Source organism: Wasmannia auropunctata, unplaced genomic scaffold, assembly GCF_000956235.1.
Source record: "Wasmannia auropunctata unplaced genomic scaffold, wasmannia.A_1.0 LD336026.1, whole genome shotgun sequence".
Lineage (NCBI taxonomy): Eukaryota > Metazoa > Arthropoda > Insecta > Hymenoptera > Formicidae > Wasmannia > Wasmannia auropunctata.
In genome coordinates this window covers 2,602,703-2,621,148 of record NW_012026864.1, presented here as the reverse complement: position 1 = coordinate 2,621,148, position 18,446 = coordinate 2,602,703, and the positions used below count along the sequence as shown (strand labels likewise).

General features: G+C 27.4%; 1 protein-coding gene across 1 annotated transcript in view; it reads left to right on the top strand.

Annotated features, from left to right (window-relative positions):
• Positions 1-13,950, top strand: part of LOC105452902 — a 17,740-nt gene extending 3,790 nt beyond the window's left edge. Inside the window, exons 3-17 of the mRNA XM_011694454.1 lie at positions 964-1,118; positions 1,258-1,435; positions 1,867-1,999; positions 2,307-2,427; positions 3,015-3,140; positions 3,460-3,526; positions 7,028-7,114; positions 7,776-7,922; positions 8,625-8,779; positions 8,924-9,101; positions 10,030-10,159; positions 10,985-11,105; positions 12,089-12,214; positions 12,511-12,583; positions 12,669-13,950. Of these exons, the coding sequence (XP_011692756.1) occupies positions 964-1,118; positions 1,258-1,435; positions 1,867-1,999; positions 2,307-2,427; positions 3,015-3,140; positions 3,460-3,526; positions 7,028-7,114; positions 7,776-7,922; positions 8,625-8,779; positions 8,924-9,101; positions 10,030-10,159; positions 10,985-11,105; positions 12,089-12,214; positions 12,511-12,580 (1,794 nt within the window). The 3' untranslated portion in view covers positions 12,581-12,583; positions 12,669-13,950. The remainder of the gene's footprint in view (positions 1-963; positions 1,119-1,257; positions 1,436-1,866; positions 2,000-2,306; positions 2,428-3,014; positions 3,141-3,459; positions 3,527-7,027; positions 7,115-7,775; positions 7,923-8,624; positions 8,780-8,923; positions 9,102-10,029; positions 10,160-10,984; positions 11,106-12,088; positions 12,215-12,510; positions 12,584-12,668) is intronic.
• Positions 13,951-18,446: the final 4,496 nt, after the last annotated feature.

The following is an 18,446-nucleotide window of genomic DNA, read 5'->3' as shown; positions in this document are numbered from 1 at the left end:
ATAATCAATTTAATAAATACTAATGCTCATTGGCATCTAATAAAATCCTCCCTACCACGTGACGCGATCGATATAAATGCTAAGAATTATTTGCTGCGAAAAATATTACCTCAGCCAGAATTTGAACCTGGGACTTTATATCGCGTTGCGAGAGAGGAGGGATTTTATTAGATACGGGTAAGCATCAATATTTATTAAATTGGTTATCAATTTAATAACGTTATAATACTATTCTGTTTCAAGTAATAAGCTGTGTTGAATCCAAAAGTAACAGCACGCAGTTTATTGAAACTAGAATATAAAACATAGAAATATTAAATGCATCAAGATCAGCTGCTATATGACCGTATTGGCCTTCTCTCAATTTAAGTATCTCTCTTATTATAAATACAACAAACTATGTAATTTTCTTACAAGTGATTACCAGCTTACTATTCCAAAGCTTATTTAATCATTTAATCAATTAAAAATAAAAATGAGAAGATTGTATAAAATTACAAACAATACAAAGCAGAAAGCTCTCTAGAATCTCTAAGATCATTTCTAAGAATCCCTTTCCCCCAAACCTGTAAAGAATTTATTGCGAAAAATATCTCAGCCAGGAATCGAATCTGGATCTCCCTACTTGCCGGATGGGCGTCCTACTATTTGATTATTGAGATGTGATGATATATTCTTTGCAATAACCAATATATAAACAATATGACGCATATCTTAGGCTGCGTGAAATATGAATTTAAATTGAAGAAACAGTCATTCGCATAAGCATTATGTAGTTATTTCTGATTTATTCATGGGATTTTTAATTTCTTTGATTTAAAAATCAAGCGATTTAGTTATTTCTTTTGAAAGCATAATTATGAAATTTCAGATTAAACATAATATAAATGCTGTTTTAAAAACTGAAAATTTGTGAATTGTAATTTTTAATAATTTTAATTATATTTTATTATATTATTACAGATAACGGGTACAGGCCATGGTATTGGAAAGGAATTAGCGATTGGATATGCTTCGTTAGGAGCAACAGTAGTATGTTGGGATATCAATGAAGAAACCAACAATCAGACTATGAACGCTATTAAAAGGATGGGAATGAACTCTGTGCATGCGTATCGGTAAATTATTAATTGTTTTTTTTTTATAAGATTTGGTTAAATGAAGAAAGTACTCAAATATAATTTACACGTGCACAAATAATTGTAAACTGTAATGTAAAATTATCAGTACTGATTAAAATTTGGGGGAGTTTTACAGATGTAATATAGCAGATAGGGAAGAAGTCTTCAGAGTAGCGGAAAAAGTAAAAAAAGAAGTGGGTGATGTTTCTATCTTGGTCAACAACGCTGGTATAGGAATTGTTAAATCACTTCTAAATCAAAGTTTCGATGAAGTTACACGAGTCATAAATGTCAACGTGATAGCGCATTACTGGGCAAGTAATATAATCTATAGAGAAAACATATTCTAATATAATCTATAGAGAAAACATATAAGAGTTCCTTTTTGCTTTAAATATATTATAATATAAATTAAAATAAGAGATTTTGTAAGTGCTCTTATGCGCGTTAAAAGAAAAAAATACCTCTTTGGAAAAATTGAATTTTTTTAAGCATTCATCATTAAAATGATATGTTAAAATTGAGAAGATATTTGTATTTTCTTGTAAGAAATATGTTGATACCTCGTGATATAGAAAATAACTGTTAAAGCAATTGATATCATTTTTGGAATAAATGGAACTGTTTTAGCTTGTCGCTTGTAATTTGAATATACTATATAGTATATACATACAATTTGGACGAGTATGTAACTAAACTTTTTAAAATTGTAAATCGGTGTTTACAAAATAGATATTATTTTCAGACATTGCAAGCATTCTTGCCAAGTATGATAGAAAAAAATCACGGTCATATTGTGGCAATTTCATCAATAATAGGACTTTTTGGATTTGGTCCTTACGGAACAACGTATTGCCCTTCAAAAAGCGCGGTCAAAAGTATATATATAATTCATCTCATATTTAATATAAATATTATGATGTAAATGATACAATATTTTTTTACAATTATAAGAATATAAACTTTATACAAATGAAGATAAATACATTAATATGCGTATACATTGCACATATATACATATATGCACACACAAATTAAAAATATATATATATTCGTTGTGAAAAAAAAAATATATGTACATACATCTATTATACATAATTATACAAAATATCACACTAATAGTAAAATATATACATATGATTATAAAATACACTTTTTTTACATATTTTGATGTATGTATTGTAGCCATGATGGAAGCTGTATCTGAAGAATTACGTGAATTAAGTAATGGAAAATCATCTATTAAATTTACTACTATTTATCCAGGCTTAGTGCTTACCGGAATGCTTAAAAACCCAAAACTTAGGTAACAATTAAATTACTCTCATATATTATTGTAATAAATATTTTGCAAAATCACATGCTCAGTTCATTCCTTTTATTGCCATATTTATCAGATTTTTATTTTAATAGTACCATCCTATATGGTAGACATCTTATTGTAAATGATCTTTTTGTACATTAACAACGTTATTATTTAATTAATAAGATATTTAGAACATTTGTTAGTGAGATAATTTAATTTACTCTACCACGTCTATTCATCTCTTATACGTATTATCTTAATTTTAATTTCTTTATTATTATTTTACATTATGTCTATATGACTCACCGTTAATAATTTATATTAAATATGTTACGGTTGATGAAAACTATGTAAAATTGAAAGATATACCGCTAATATGTTTTATTTTGCATCATTTTTGTAAGTTATTCATAATTAATAAACGCTAACATCTTTGTTTTTAAATGCTCGTTAGTTTGACCTCATTTTAATTTTGATTGTAATCGATTTTTTTCGTATAATGACAAAATTATTTAATTAATAAAATATTTATAGCAGTTATTAAAGTAATTATTATAAATAACATTCAATTTTGTTTAATGAAATAGATTTCCATGGTTAATGGGAGGACATTCACCGCAAAAAGTGGCTTCAATAATAATTGACGCACAAAGACGGAATTATGAAAATACAAGCATACCTTCGTATTGGCTGCCCATTACTAAGATAGTAAAGTATGTAAATTAATGCTAATAAAACTTTCATTATAATACACATAATGTATTTTCAAATATATGATATTAAGTCGCCGAACAATTTTGTTAAGATATTACTAATACTAAGCACTGTTGTACTGTGATTACTATTATCATAAAATTATCCATAAAAATATAATTTTTATTCTAGATATTTTTGAATACTTATTATTTTTTTATATCTAGTTATAATAAAATAATTATATATATACATTTTTTATAAAATTGTAGACGTAAAAATAATTTTTATTCAGTTCTTTACTATTTTTATATCATAAAAATATAATTTTTATTTCAGAATTTTACCCGATAAAGCGTTGAAATGCCTAGCAGACTTTCTCGATTTCGGTGCTGATCCAGATGATTAAAAAGTAATAAGGATAATTTGAAATATATAAATTTTATAATATAATTTATTACATCAAAAATATGTCCATTTTTATTTTTATTGCTTATGTGTTATAATTAACAAATATTAATTTGATTTTATTAGACAATTTTTTGGTGTTTAACTCGTCTGACTTCAAGTAATTCTAATTTGATATCAAGTCTAGTGCTTCCTTGAGTATATATTTTCTTTAAAATGATGCTTGTTATAAATAAAAAAATTTATCGCATATGTTACGAGGTAATGCTTTCCCAATTTTTTTTGTTTAAATAAATCAATGATATGTAAGGAATCGACGGTATTTGAACGCATCGAACATTCCTTTCTCTTATAATATTGTATTAGTAAATATTAACAATTTTATTGGCTTGCTGTTTAGGTTTATAATTATTAACACAAAAGCTCTTTATAAATTAAATGTTTTTTAGATAAGCAAACGCAACGCGCTTGCAAAATTTGATTCGCCAAGATAATTTTATAAAATCTCAATTCTGATTAATCCATGTTTCAAAAAACTTATAGTAATTTTAAAACTTATTAAATATCTTTAACTCTTTCCACCCAAAACTCTAATTTGCAATAGAAATTAGTGGTGATATTCTAAATTTTTTTGACAATTCCGGTCATTCTTTAACATATTAAAAAAATATTATCATAGGCTTGGTCGATAGGCTATTATATTTTTCGCACTTAAAATTCTGTAGCAAGAATTTTGATAATATATTAAGTATCCTGTTGAACATATGATATTCCTTTGACTTTATTTTCTCCTTTAACCAAGATATATATATATATATATTTATAAACACACACGCGCGCGCATGTGTGCGCATGTTTATGTTTTTGACAAACCTATATAATAGAAATTTCTAAGGATTTCTAAAGATTTTGGTAAAATTCTATATAAGATTTATTATTAACACAATGTTAGACTGTTTTTTTTTGTTAAATTTCGTTTTATTTTGACAATATTTTTTATTTTGTATTAAACTCTCGAGCAGTTATAAATGATAAATGTTATAAATAATCTTGCGTTATAATAACTCGATTCATGCTGCATAAACAACAAAATTAACAGACAGTCTCCTTACACAGAATTCCTAGCTATTAATTATTCAGATTCAAACTTTGCATAATAATTTACATCTATTTTTATATCATACGCAGAAATAAGGTAAAACTATTATTCTTGTACAATAAGATCTTGTAGATTTAATGATGAATTACAGACTTGGATTTTAAACAATAATATTCCTATTTATGCTAGATAGAGATAAAGATTTTTTTCATGTACCTACAACCCAAGTAGCAAGGTGATGTCAAAAGGTGTTGTAATAACGTCTTAAAGATGTCTCTAACGACAATAAGACGTTATTCAAACGTCATTTAACGTCACCTTGCCACTTGGGAATAAAACATTTATCTATGCCTCGTCTGTTCCGCGCTGCATTATTTATCATAATACAGCTGAGTTGCATCATTGTATAATCTATTATCAATGAAACGATCAAGTTTTTCATAACTGGCAACTTCCACATATACTTGTTTTCGCTTTGAAAACAACTAGAAATAAGAACTGGCATACTTTTTTGAATCTGATTATAGTTAAATACTAAGTTTTCATCAGAATAGATTGGAAAGAAATTTAACGTATCTCACTACAAAACAATGGATAGCGAATTATGGATAGCAGTCAGATGAAACGCATTCTTTTTTTTCTTACTTGTAATAAATACTAATTCTGTGTAATAAATATACAGGCACCGACTTTAGGGAACAGAGTATTTTTCACTCCCCTAATAAAATTATTCAAAGGCCAACGCTTTCCTTCAATAATTTTTATCCTTTTGTCTTTTAATAAAAGGTTTTATAACAACTGCAAATAATTTCTATTTCAAAACTGCAAGAAAACATTGACTAGAAGATATACTACGAATAAATTATTAAGCTCTCGATTTTATCTCCTGTTTATATCATATGCAAAATAAAGTTGAAAATATTATTCTTATGCAATAAAACTTTATGTTATCAATGAGTTAGAAACTTGAATTTTAAATAATATTTTTATTCATGCTACATAGAGAATAAATAATACTTTTCATGTATCGTTTTATTTCGTCAATATTTTTTGTTTTGTGTTAAAATCTCAAGCTTTCGGTTATAAATTCGAACCTTTTGCATTATAATAACTCGATTCATGTTGCATAGAAACGGCAAAATTAATGACAATTTTCTTACATCCCTCGTAAAAAAGAACTACTAGTGCAGTGATAACATTACTGAAATGTAGCAGTGGCACTACTGTTATAGCAGTGACACTACTACATTTCACAATCAGTAGTGTTTTTACTGCACTAGAGTAGTTCTTTTTTACTAGGGATAGTAGAAACCGAACTATCAATTACAGACTCGGACTTTGAATAATACTATTAAGTATTAATCGATATTAATCCCTTTTTATGTCATATGAAGAGAGATGAAAATATTATTCTTATGCAATAAGATCTTGAATTATCAATGACTGATGAGTTTGAAACTCATGAATTTGAACGATAATAAATATCTATGTATGGAAAACAAAATACATTTTTCATGTACAATAGGGCTGCGTTTCGATATTCATTGTAAGTACTGGCGCTATGACGTAATTTAGTAGAGCTTTAAGAATGTTCCGTTATTACTAAGGCTAATTCCATATATAGCGATACAATAACGGAACGGTATCCACAGTACGGTTGTATCTATCAGCAATTTTAATATATGTCCTGTGTATTAGCAAGAATTGAAATTATTGATAAATATAAAAATAGTCATGATATCTAAGCTTGCTAGATGTTTAAAATTATTGGGATCAGACAGCGATTGTCAGACGATGAACGAGATATGTCAATGCTATTATAAAAGTAATCAAAAATGTAAATCAAATGCCACTGTAAAATGTCATGGACGTCGTTTTTACTGCGACTGCCTCTTCTCTCTCGCCGCAGTAATGAAAGTAGAACGTAACAACAAAATGTATGACGTCACATGCACGCGAAGGCACTCGGAAAGTTTACTGCGACGTATATCGGAACAGTATTTGCAGTGCTGCCAGTACTGCCAGTGAATATCGGAACGCAACTTAAGACTCCAAATTATTGATTGAGCCTATTATAAACAGTCTAGCTTATATAGAGATAATCATAGATACCTCAGCTTATTTAACAATAAGTGGGACTCGGTCACACAAGTGATATATACGTATGCTCCATTTTTTATTTTCTTTTTAATTTTAAATAAAAATGACAGAAAGAGATGGATATAATTATTCTGTTGCCATTATCGCACGTATAATTTTTGGCAAGCCCGTTCACGTTGCATAGCAGAGTCGCATCATATCAACCTCTAATCAATGCAAGGTTTTTTATCGTAAATCCTCTCTCATCACAAACTTGTTGTTGCTTTAAATACATTAAAAATACATGATCTCTGATCTCAGTTAACAACTGAGTCTTCATCAGAACAGATTGAAAAGAAATTTAATATGTCTCACTACAAAACAATTATGGATAGCAAAAACAGTCAGGTATGTAAAATGAATTTTATTTCTTTCTTACTTACATACAATAAATCTTCTTACTTACAATAAATACGAATACTGTATAATAAACTTAATTTTTTTAATAAATAAAAATTACAAATTTAAATTTCTATTCGAGAGGGATAGAATGTGTACGAGTATCTATTTGTGTGCCTGAGGAGATATCATCCCAGGTCGCGTCAATAAATAAATGATCTTAATTTCTTTCCCTCTTTCTCATTTAAAATTAAAAATAAAATATTTAATAAATAATATTTATTGATGCAATGTTTATCAATATGTTCAATGAAACAATGTTCTTCAAAATAACAATAAAATCGTCTACTACATGTACGTAGACAGATGTTTCATGAATTAACGTATAAAGATGCCTTGATATAAGTCATTAAAGGTGCCTCCTTTAAACAAGAGTTTAACCTTAAGTTTAACTTTAAATATCTCAGAAACTATAAAAATCTGTCGCCTAATTGTTAAGGAAAAGTTACTCAAGAATGAATTCCCTATAACATATATCAAAGTCAAGATCATTCAAGCTATGCAAGTTTTACTAAAGATTTAACGGAAGATTTATTATATTCAATAATAAACACATATGTTCCCATCGACTGATATTATACGTTCTTATTAAAAAATCATTAATTTTCAGACAATCGGGGTAAAAGCATACAATACTTTACTTTTTCTAGCAGAGATATTGTTGCTTGTTTTGAAAATTGTATATTACATTTGTGAGACTGTATACAGATTAATCGTCCCACCAAAGAAGAAAGACATAGCTGGTGAAATTGTTTTGGTACGTAAGCAATTTCTAATCTATAAATATTGTAAAAAGAATAGTTATAAATTTAAGAATAGTTATAAATTTAAATATTTAAAGAGATAAATTATTTTTATTACGAATTATTATTGAGAAGATCATTAAAAATTATACGGATATGTTATAAAATTTTATGTGTGTGTGTGTTTTTAAAATTAGTTAAAATAATAGTGAATTTAAAAGGTTGAAGTTATAAAATGTAAAATTTAAATGTAAATTATTTTGTTTTATCAAAATTATTTTATCCTATATAGATTTATCTTATATAAATTTTATCTTAATATATGTATAGATATCATAAAATAAAGAGAGAAAGACACACAAAGCATATGATACATTAATATTTAACATTTTCAATTTTCCTTTTTCTCTCTATCTAATTAGCCTTTCTTTCTTTTTTACTATACAAATAACCCAGTGAGAAATGATTAAATTAATGTTGAATCAATATCGATACAATGATTTCAAATAAACTAACCAAAATTCAACACCAATTTGATGTCTAATTAGCAATCATTTTTGTCAAGCAATTTTGTAATTTAATTCTTTTCAAAGCATAAACATGACAATTTAGCTAGAAAATATAACATCAGTACTATTTTAAAAATTAAAAATATGTGAACTATAATTTGTAATTATAATTTAAATTATACCTTATATATGTGTATACTATCATAGATAACAGGTGCAGGTCATGGAATTGGGAAAGAATTAGCGATTGGCTATGCTTTGTTAGGAGCAACAGTCATATGTTGGGGTAAGAATGAAGAAAACACCAACCAAACGATGGACGATATTAAAAAGATGGGAATAGATTCTGTATATGCATATCGGTAAATTAATACTGTTTTTTTTTACAAGATTCAGTTAAAATGAGAAAAGTATTCAAATAGAATTTACATGTGCACAAATACAATACTTGCAAACTATAAAGTAAAATTATCGAGTATTGAATAAAATTTGATCGGGTTTTACAGATGTGATGTAGCAGATAGGGAAGAAGTCTTCAGGGTGGCGGAGAAAGTAAAAAAAGAAGTGGGTGATGTTACTATCTTGATCAACAATGCCGGGATAGGACTTTTTAAACCATTCTTAAATCAAAGTTTCGATGAAATTTCACGACTCACACACGTCAATATAATGGGACATTACTGGGCAAGTAATATAATCTATCGAGAAAACAGATCCAAGAGTTTTCTTTTGCTTTGAATATATGATATTGTATAACAGATTAAAATAATTAGAGACAAGTTTTTATAATTGCTCTTACGCGCATTAAGAAAAAAAGCCTCTTTGAAAAAATTTAATTTTTTTTTAAATAACGTATTAAAAATATCACTGATCGGCATGATACATATGGATTGAATTTCTTAAGTCAATTAACAGTCTTGAACTGCAAATTCATTTTGAACACGCAACTCAATCATATTTGACCTATATTTACCTATAGTTTTTACGCAATGTAAAAATTAAGATTATGTGCATTAAAATTAAACTTATTAATTCACAAGTCTTGTATCTTGTGTGCGACATGTATATATATTAATTGTGCATGTTCATATAAGCGTTGCAAACTTATCTCATATTTTAAATATTGTATATCTCGGACAAAATAAAATCCTATAGAGACGATTCAAAATGAATTTTGCAGTTCGAGACTGACACTATACGACAGGGTAGGAAAAGACATTATCGAAAAATCGGTGTTCTTTAAATAAATGCATGAACATTGCTTAAAACGTCATTGATCCTTTTAATCTTATTTATCTCGTAAATCTGATAAAGCAATTTTACAGTCAGATTCGAATTCTGCGTCCAAAAATCTATGGGAAATGACTTGAGATCCAATCCGCATCTATCATATCGATTATATTTTATTTAGGTTTGTTTTATCATAAGACGTAAGATTATATGTTAAAATCTTGTGATACAAAAAATAACCGTTACTACCGCAACTAATATCATTTTTTGAAACAAATATAAATGTATAGCTTGCCGCTTGTAATTGAAATATACTATACTTACAATAAGTATGTAATTAAATTTTTTTTAATTGTTGTTTGCAAAAAAATAATATTTTCAGACATTACAAGCATTCTTGCCAAGTATGATAGATAAAAATCACGGTCATGTTGTGGCAGTTTCGTCAATAGGAGGACTTTTTGGAGCTCCTTATGCAACGACCTATTGCGCTACAAAATTCGCAGTCGGAGGTAATTTATCTCATATTTAACTATGAATGATACAATGTTACACGACAAATACAAAATATATAAATGAAGATAAATACATTATATGCGCGCGCGCGAAGCCACATACATTTTTTTTTAATTGATATGTACACATGCATACACATATGTATATGTATACATACATACATTGTACATAATCATATACACTATACAGAATATCCCATTTTAATCAATCCAGTCAAATTTCTCCACAATTATTAATGATACACCAAAATGTTTTAGATGAAAGTATAAGAGTTTCGAAAAGACACACTTTGATCACGTTGTTTTTTTTTTTAGGCGAAAGTGCTAAAAAGATATGGAGGTCATCTCCACTTTTTTAAAGATATAAAATGATATGATTTTAAAGATACAGAATGATATAATTTTTTTTCTTACATAATTCCTTTATTTATTTTGCATATAAAAGTATTAAAATAAAGTTATCGAAAAATCAATATTTTATAAAATTTTTCATACTTTATCATATTTCCATATAAAATATTAAATATTTCGTAAACTATTGATTTCTTGATAATTGTACCTTAATACTTTTATTCACAGAGTAATGAGATTACATCGATTGGTATAAAGAAAACACAAAGTTACTTTGCAAAAAAATATGTAAAAATTGCATACCTCTTTGCAAAGCAACTGTGTGTTTTCTTTATCCTAATCAATTCATTTCATTATTCTGGATTAATTAAAATGAACACTCTGTATAATAACACGCTGCTAGTAAAATATGTATGTATACATATAATTATAAGTAAACTTGTCTTACATATTTTAACATATGTATTATAGCAATTATGGAAGCTGTATCTGAAGAATTACGTGTATTAAGTAATGGAAAATCATCTATAAAATTCACTACTATTTATCCGGGCTTAGTGCATACTGGACTGGTCAAAAAGCCAAAACTAAGGTAACAATTAATTTATTACCATATACTATAGTAACAAATGTTTTGCAATATCACACGCGCATTTCATTCATTTTATAAAAACTGTTTTTACGACATCGACGTTATTAAATTGCACTAGTTCACAAAAAAAAAAATGTTTTTTTTTTACTTTGTACCGGCTTACGTGTTTTTTATAAATTCTTGGATGCTGAAAACAATGCCGCAAGCCAAATTTCTTCAGCATGTCAGGTTTTTAAGATAATTGAGGTTTACTGTCCAAAAAATAGCTTTTTAACGATATTTGACATTTTTTTATATCTTTATATTTATTTTTTTTATTTCTTTATATTTATTTATATAAAGAATGTTAACGGTATCTTGAAATTTCGATCAGAAATTATGAATGTACCGATCATCCCCTATAAAATGCATTTTTCTTTATTTTAATATCTTATTTTTTAGTCATGTTATGAAAGATTTAAATTAGGAGCTATTTGTGTGTGTGTGTGTGTGTGTGTGTGTGTGTGCGTGCGCGCGCGCGCGCACGCGTATCTAGCACAATAAATTATATTGTGTATGTGCATCGATAAGGATGTGCACGAACTAAGAATTATTAGTACATGTAACTTCATCAGCCGAAAAATTTGTTATCTTAGAAAAATCCTATACTTAAATCCTTTTATAACATGGCTAAAAAATAAGTTATTGAAATAAAAAAGAAATACATTTTATAGGGGATGAACAATACATGACTTTTGATAAGAATTTAAAGACAACGTTAACCTTTTTTACAAAAAAATGTCAAATATCGTAAAAAAGCCATTTTCGGACATTAAATCTTAATTATCTTAGAAACCTGGATGTGCTGGAATTTTTTGGCTTGCGGCATTTAAAAATCTACGAGAAACACTTTGTTTGGTTTAAAATAATGTTTTGCTGTAAACTAGTTTTTACGGTATTTAGTGGAATATAAGTAATTCAATTTTATTTACTCATATACTTAGGTTTCCATGGTTAATGGGAGGACATTCACCACAGGAAGCAGCTTCGTTAATAATTGATGCGCAAAGACGAAACTACGATTATATATCTACGCCATTATATTGGATGCCAATTTTTAAGATAGTAAGGTATGTAAATCAAGCGAATAAAAATTTAATCATAATACAATGTATTTTCAAATATATTATGGCAATAAGCCGCTGAACAATTTACTGTGAATATATATATTACTAATACTGAGCGGCTGTTGTACTATGATTAGTGATTACTATTTTTATATCCTTTATATGTATATAAAATTTAATTTGAATATTTTCTCGATATTTATTATTTTTATATCTAAATATAGTAAAATTGTAGATAGAAATTTTTTTATATGAAATTTTTTATAAAATTATAATTGTAAAAATAATTTTTATTTCAGAATTATACCCTACAAAGCGTTGAAAAGTGTATTCGTCTCTCTTGACTCCGGTGTTTATCCACATGATTAAAAAGTAAGATAATTTAAAAGAACCTCGCTACATTCTTATAGAATTGGGTTTCGACGAAAACTTTGTTTGAAATTTTGATATGTTGTAGATTTCGACATCCTGAACAAATGTCTCCATGGGCACAACCCCCAGAAATCAACTCTTCACTTGCTCTCGATTATAAATTCGGACCTTTGTATAATAATTCGATAACTCTACTTCGTGCTGCATTGGGCAGTAAAACTAATAACAATTTTCTTATAGTAAAACTTCGAGTTATAAATTACAGATTCAAACTCATAACAATATCTGTTTTTATGTCATATGGAGAGAGATAAGAATACTATTCTTATGCAATAAGATCTTGAGTTATAGATAAGTTAAAAACTCGAATTTTGAACAAAGACGTCTATTCATGCTATATGGAGAACAAACTGAATGAACAAAATATATTTTTTATGTACAATAGGATTTCAAACTATTGAACCTATTATAAATGGTTCAACCTATATTGAGATAATCATACATACCTCAGCTCAATTAATAATAAGTGTGACTTATTGTTAGTCACATAAGTGATATATACGTATGTTTTACTTTTAATTTCCTTTTTAACTTTTTTAATAAAAATAATAGAAAGAGATAATTTGTCTGTCTTGCCGTTATCGCGCGCATACTTGTCAAGCCCATTCCGCGCCGCATAGCAAAGTCACATCATCAATCTCTGATGTAACAAAGTTTCATAATTTGTGTAATTCCCTTTCTCACAAATTTGTTTTTTATTTAAAAATATCAAAAAATAAAGACTGAAAATAAAAGTCTGATCTCAGTTAAATACTAAGTCTTCTTTCATAACGAAGTCTTCAGGGTTAGTCCCATTTACGATCAATTAAGTATATTGCGCAACAAGCAACTTTGCAAAAGAGTGAATGGGTCTCTTTCGTCCTTGGCGTTTAGACTTGCGTAGTAGGGTGAAGTCAATTTGATGTTACAATGTTTTAAAGCATTTCATTGACCAATCAAAGAATTTTACAAATTAACCAATCAGAAAATACTTCAAGACATTTGCGGCATCATCTTGACCATATTCATGGTGGCATTATTGTACATTCTCTAATCCGCAGAGAGACATTTTTGAAACTCGTGAACTCCCTCTCCCGTAAACTTTCTTTTACTTTAAAAACGTTTAAAAATAAAAACTGTGTATTTGAACCTTACTACTTCAGTTAACTACTGAGTTTTCATCAGAAAAGACTGAAAAGAAATTTAATGTGTCTCTACTATAAAACAGTTATGGCTAACGAAAGCAGTCAGGTGCGTGAAAACGAATTCTATTTCTTTCTTGTAATAAACACTAACTCTGTGTAATAAACTCAATTTTTAGTAACAAATAAAATATATTAAATTTTTTTAGACACGTAGAAGCATGCTTCTATGCATTTCTTTAAAAAAAGAAACTATAAGAATAAATTGGCAAGCCCGTTCCGCGCTGCGTACCAGAGTCGCATTATCAACCTCTGATCTATGTAAGAAATTAATTAAGGTCTCTTAACTCGTAATTCCCTCTCCCACAAACTTGTTTTTATCTTTAAAACTCAAGAAATATATAGAAGTATGACTTCAATTAACTACTGAGTCTTCATTAGAACAGACTGAAAAGAAATTTAACGTGTCTCACTACAAAACAGTTATGGATAGTGAAAGCAGTTAGGTATGTAAAACAAATTTTATTTCTTTTTTACTTACAATAAATACGAATACTGTGTAATAAACTTAATTTTTTGTAACAAAAAAGAACATAAGAATTACAAATTTAAATTTCTTTTCAAAAAGCATAGAGAAATGCTATTTCTTCAAGAAAAGAACCTATAAAAATAATTAACTAACAATAATGTTACATTAATATTCATGTACTGTTTTTGGATAATATTTTTATATAACAACATGTAAAAATAAATTCTTTCTCTTTGTTCTCTATTATCTTTTTTTTACCTTTTTTTTCTATTTACCTATCTATCTTTTTCATTTCTATAATAAAAATTTTAAATTTATGAAATTTTATTAAACTTCTCTAGAAGAAGTATTAAATATCTAACTGCTTATGTTTGAAAGCAACAACATATGACGTACCGTATAAGTTATGAAATCAGCAAACCTGTTTGTCTGGCTTACCTCTCTAAAAAAAGTAAATGGAACTGAAAAGATTCCAGAGACATGCCTTAAAGAGATTAGTGGCTCGCTTTACTAAGCAAGTCTCTCACACATACGTATCAGATCTATGTCCATTAAACTTTTTTGAATATCAATCTGTATTATTTTTTTAAACACTTATCTACTACTTCAAAGGATAAAATCTTAAACGGATTTTTTCTCTTTTGTATGAAAAAATTACAAACAATTCATTACTTAATTTTTATTCAAAATTAAAAATAAAATGTTTAAAAAACAATATTTACCAAAATAAGTGAAATTGTTAACTACAATATAGACAGATGTTTCGTGACTTTTTTTATATTCAATTTAAATTTTTTAATACTTTTTAGTACTTTTTTCATATTCATTTTAAATTTTGAATACTTTAAAGTAGGAAAAATATGCCGGACATGAGAGATAGACAATAAAATCTTTACAAAAATTTATACAGTTTGATCTTGTTGTTGATATAAACCTTGATATTTATGTATACATTAATTCATTTCTTAATTATTGAGAAATGCAAATTATGTTGAGTGTTTTATGTTATGTTTAGTTACTGATTGTCTCTAAACTGTCTATTTGATACATTCGTTTTCATATTGTCAAACAATTTCGTAACTTCTTTTCAAAGCATAAACATAAAAGTTTAGCTAAAAAATACAACATCGATACTATTTTTTTAAAAACTAAACATTTGTTAACTATAAATTATAATAATTATAATTTAAATTATATTTTATACATACTATCATAGATAACAGGTGCAGATCATGATATTGGAAAGGAATTAGTGATTGTTACTGCTAACTCCTTTCCGATACCATGACCTACGCTTTGTTAGAAGCAACAATGGTATGTTGGAGTAAGAATAAAGAAAACACCAACGATGGACAATATTAGAAAGATGGGAATAGATACGTTCATGCATATTGGTAAATTAATACTGTTTTTTTACAAGATTAATTTGAAATAAGAAAAATATTCAAATAAAATTTACATTTGCAAAAATACAATTCTAGTAAATTATAAATTAAAATTATCAGTATTGAATAAAATCTGATCAGATTTTACAGGTGTGATGTAGCAGATAGGAAAAAAGTCTTCAGGGTGGCGGAGAAAGTAAAAAAGAAAGTGGGTGATGTTACTATCTTGATCAACAATGCCGGAATATGACTTTTTAAACCATTCTTAAATCAAAGTTTCGATGAAATTTCATGACTCACACACGTCAATACAATAGGACATTACTGGGCAAGTAAATATAATCTATCAAGGAAACGGAGTTTTTTTCACCTTGAATATATAATATTTTAACATAAATTAAAATAAGAGACAAGTTTTTATAAGTGCTCTTACACGCATTAAGAGGAAAAAATCTCTTTTAAATGCTAATGACAGTTTTCTTACACAATTAAACTGCAAGTTATCAATTACAAATTCAAACTTTGCATAATAATATCTCTGTTTATATCATGTGAAGAATAATTAAAGTTAAAAACATTATTCTTATACAATAAGACTTCGAGTTATCGATTAGAAACTCGAACTTTGAACAATAATTATTTCTATTTATACTATATGAAAAACAAAAACTAAAGACTTTTTTTATGTATAATAGGACTTCAAACTATTGCTTATAAGCAATATAATTATAATTATAAACTTTAACGGTTCTTTATATTAATCATACATATCTCAACAATAAGTATGTACGTATATTTTATTTCTAATTGAATTTTTAACTTTAAATAAAAATAAAGGAAAGAGCTAGGTATAATTACTCTGTCTTGCCGTATGATATTACTTGGCAATTTTATGCACCACTCGTTCCGTGCTCCATTTATCGCAATACTACAGAGTCATATTACAGAGTAGAGTCTTTCTAACTTTGGCTTCGTTAATCTTAGCATTTTTCCACACATATTTCCACAGACACTAATGTCATGCCCCTTCTATGTCATAGAAGGCAGGGCAATGCAACAAGGTTGTGTAAAGATTGTGTGGATTGGTAGATTCGTGTATGGTGAAGGTATTCTGTAATTTTGGTATTCCGATCTTATCACCCAAAATTAGAGAGACTCTACTGTATGTAGATTTTTTTAATTTACAACTAATTGCGACCCCCTCTCCCACAAACTTGTTTTTGTTTCAAAATCAAATAGCAATAAGAACTAACATATTTTAATCTGAAACTCAGTTAACTACTGAGTTTGCATCAGAACAGACTGAAGAGAAATTTAATGTGTTCCACTACAGTGGATAGCGAATTATGGATAGTGAAAGCAGTCAGGTATGTAAAACGTATTCTCTTTCTTTCTTTCTTACTTATAATAAACATTAATTCTGTGCAATAAACAGAAACGCCGACTTAGGCGGGGGAAAGGGGGCGGCAGTGCACTTTTCCCTCATAAAATTATTAAGGAGGCGACGTTTCACCCAATATAATAAATACTTTTTTTATATAATAAAAGGTTTTTTTTAAAACTGCAAATAATTATCATCAAAACTGCAAGATAACGTCGATGCTCTATAATAAACCGGTAATAGAATGAATTATTAAGCTATTCTCGATTTTATGCACTAAATGTTCTGTTCGTACATTTTGTTTTACATATAATAATAAAGTATATATACAATGTGTGCTATAAGAAAATAAATAACGTTCTAAAAAACATTCAATTTCTTATTTTAGTTACCTATATATATTTTTTTAACTTTGAATATCTCAGAAATCATAAGATTCCACCACCCTAGCTATTAAGGCAAAGTTATTCAGGAATGAACCCCTTATAACATATATCATAATCAAATTCATTCAAATTTTTCTAAAGATTTATCAAAAGATAAATATAATAAACACATATTTTTCCATAAACTGATATATATTCTTATAAAAAATTTAATTTTTCAGACAATCGTGGTAAAAATATATAATATCTTGCTTTTTTTAGCAGAGATATTATTGCTTGTTTTGAAAATTGTATATTACATTTGCAAGGATGTATACAGATTAATCGTTCCACCGAAGAAAAAAGACGTAGCTGGTGAAATTGTTTTGGTAACGTAAGAAATTCCTAATCTAGGAATATTGTTATGTAAAAAAAACACAGTTACATTAAAAAATATTTAAAAAGATAAGTTATTTCTATTATGTGAGGAGATTATTGAAAATTATATCATTACATTATAAAATTATATGTACATATATTTTACACGCGCGCGCACACGCACGTGCGCACATCTATAATATATGTATAAGATAAAATGATTTGGATAAAACAAAACAATTAGCATTTACATTTTACATCTCATATTCTATATTTAAAAAAGGCATTACAAACGTTATATATATATATATATATATATATACATAATATCACAGATAACAGGTGGAGGGCATGGTATTGGAAAGGAATTAGCGATTGGCTATGCTTCGTTAGGAGCAATAGTCGTATGTTGGGATATCGATGCAGAAGCCAATAATCAAACGATGAACGATATTAAAAGGATGGGAATAGATTCTGTTCATGCGTATCGGTAAATTAATTTTCTTTTTTTTTAATATAAGATTTGATGAAATAAAAAAGTTCTTAAATATAATTTACACGTGCACAAATATTTGTAAACTGTAAGGTAAAATAATCAATATTGATTAAAATTTGATCAAATTTTACAGATGTAATGTAGCAGA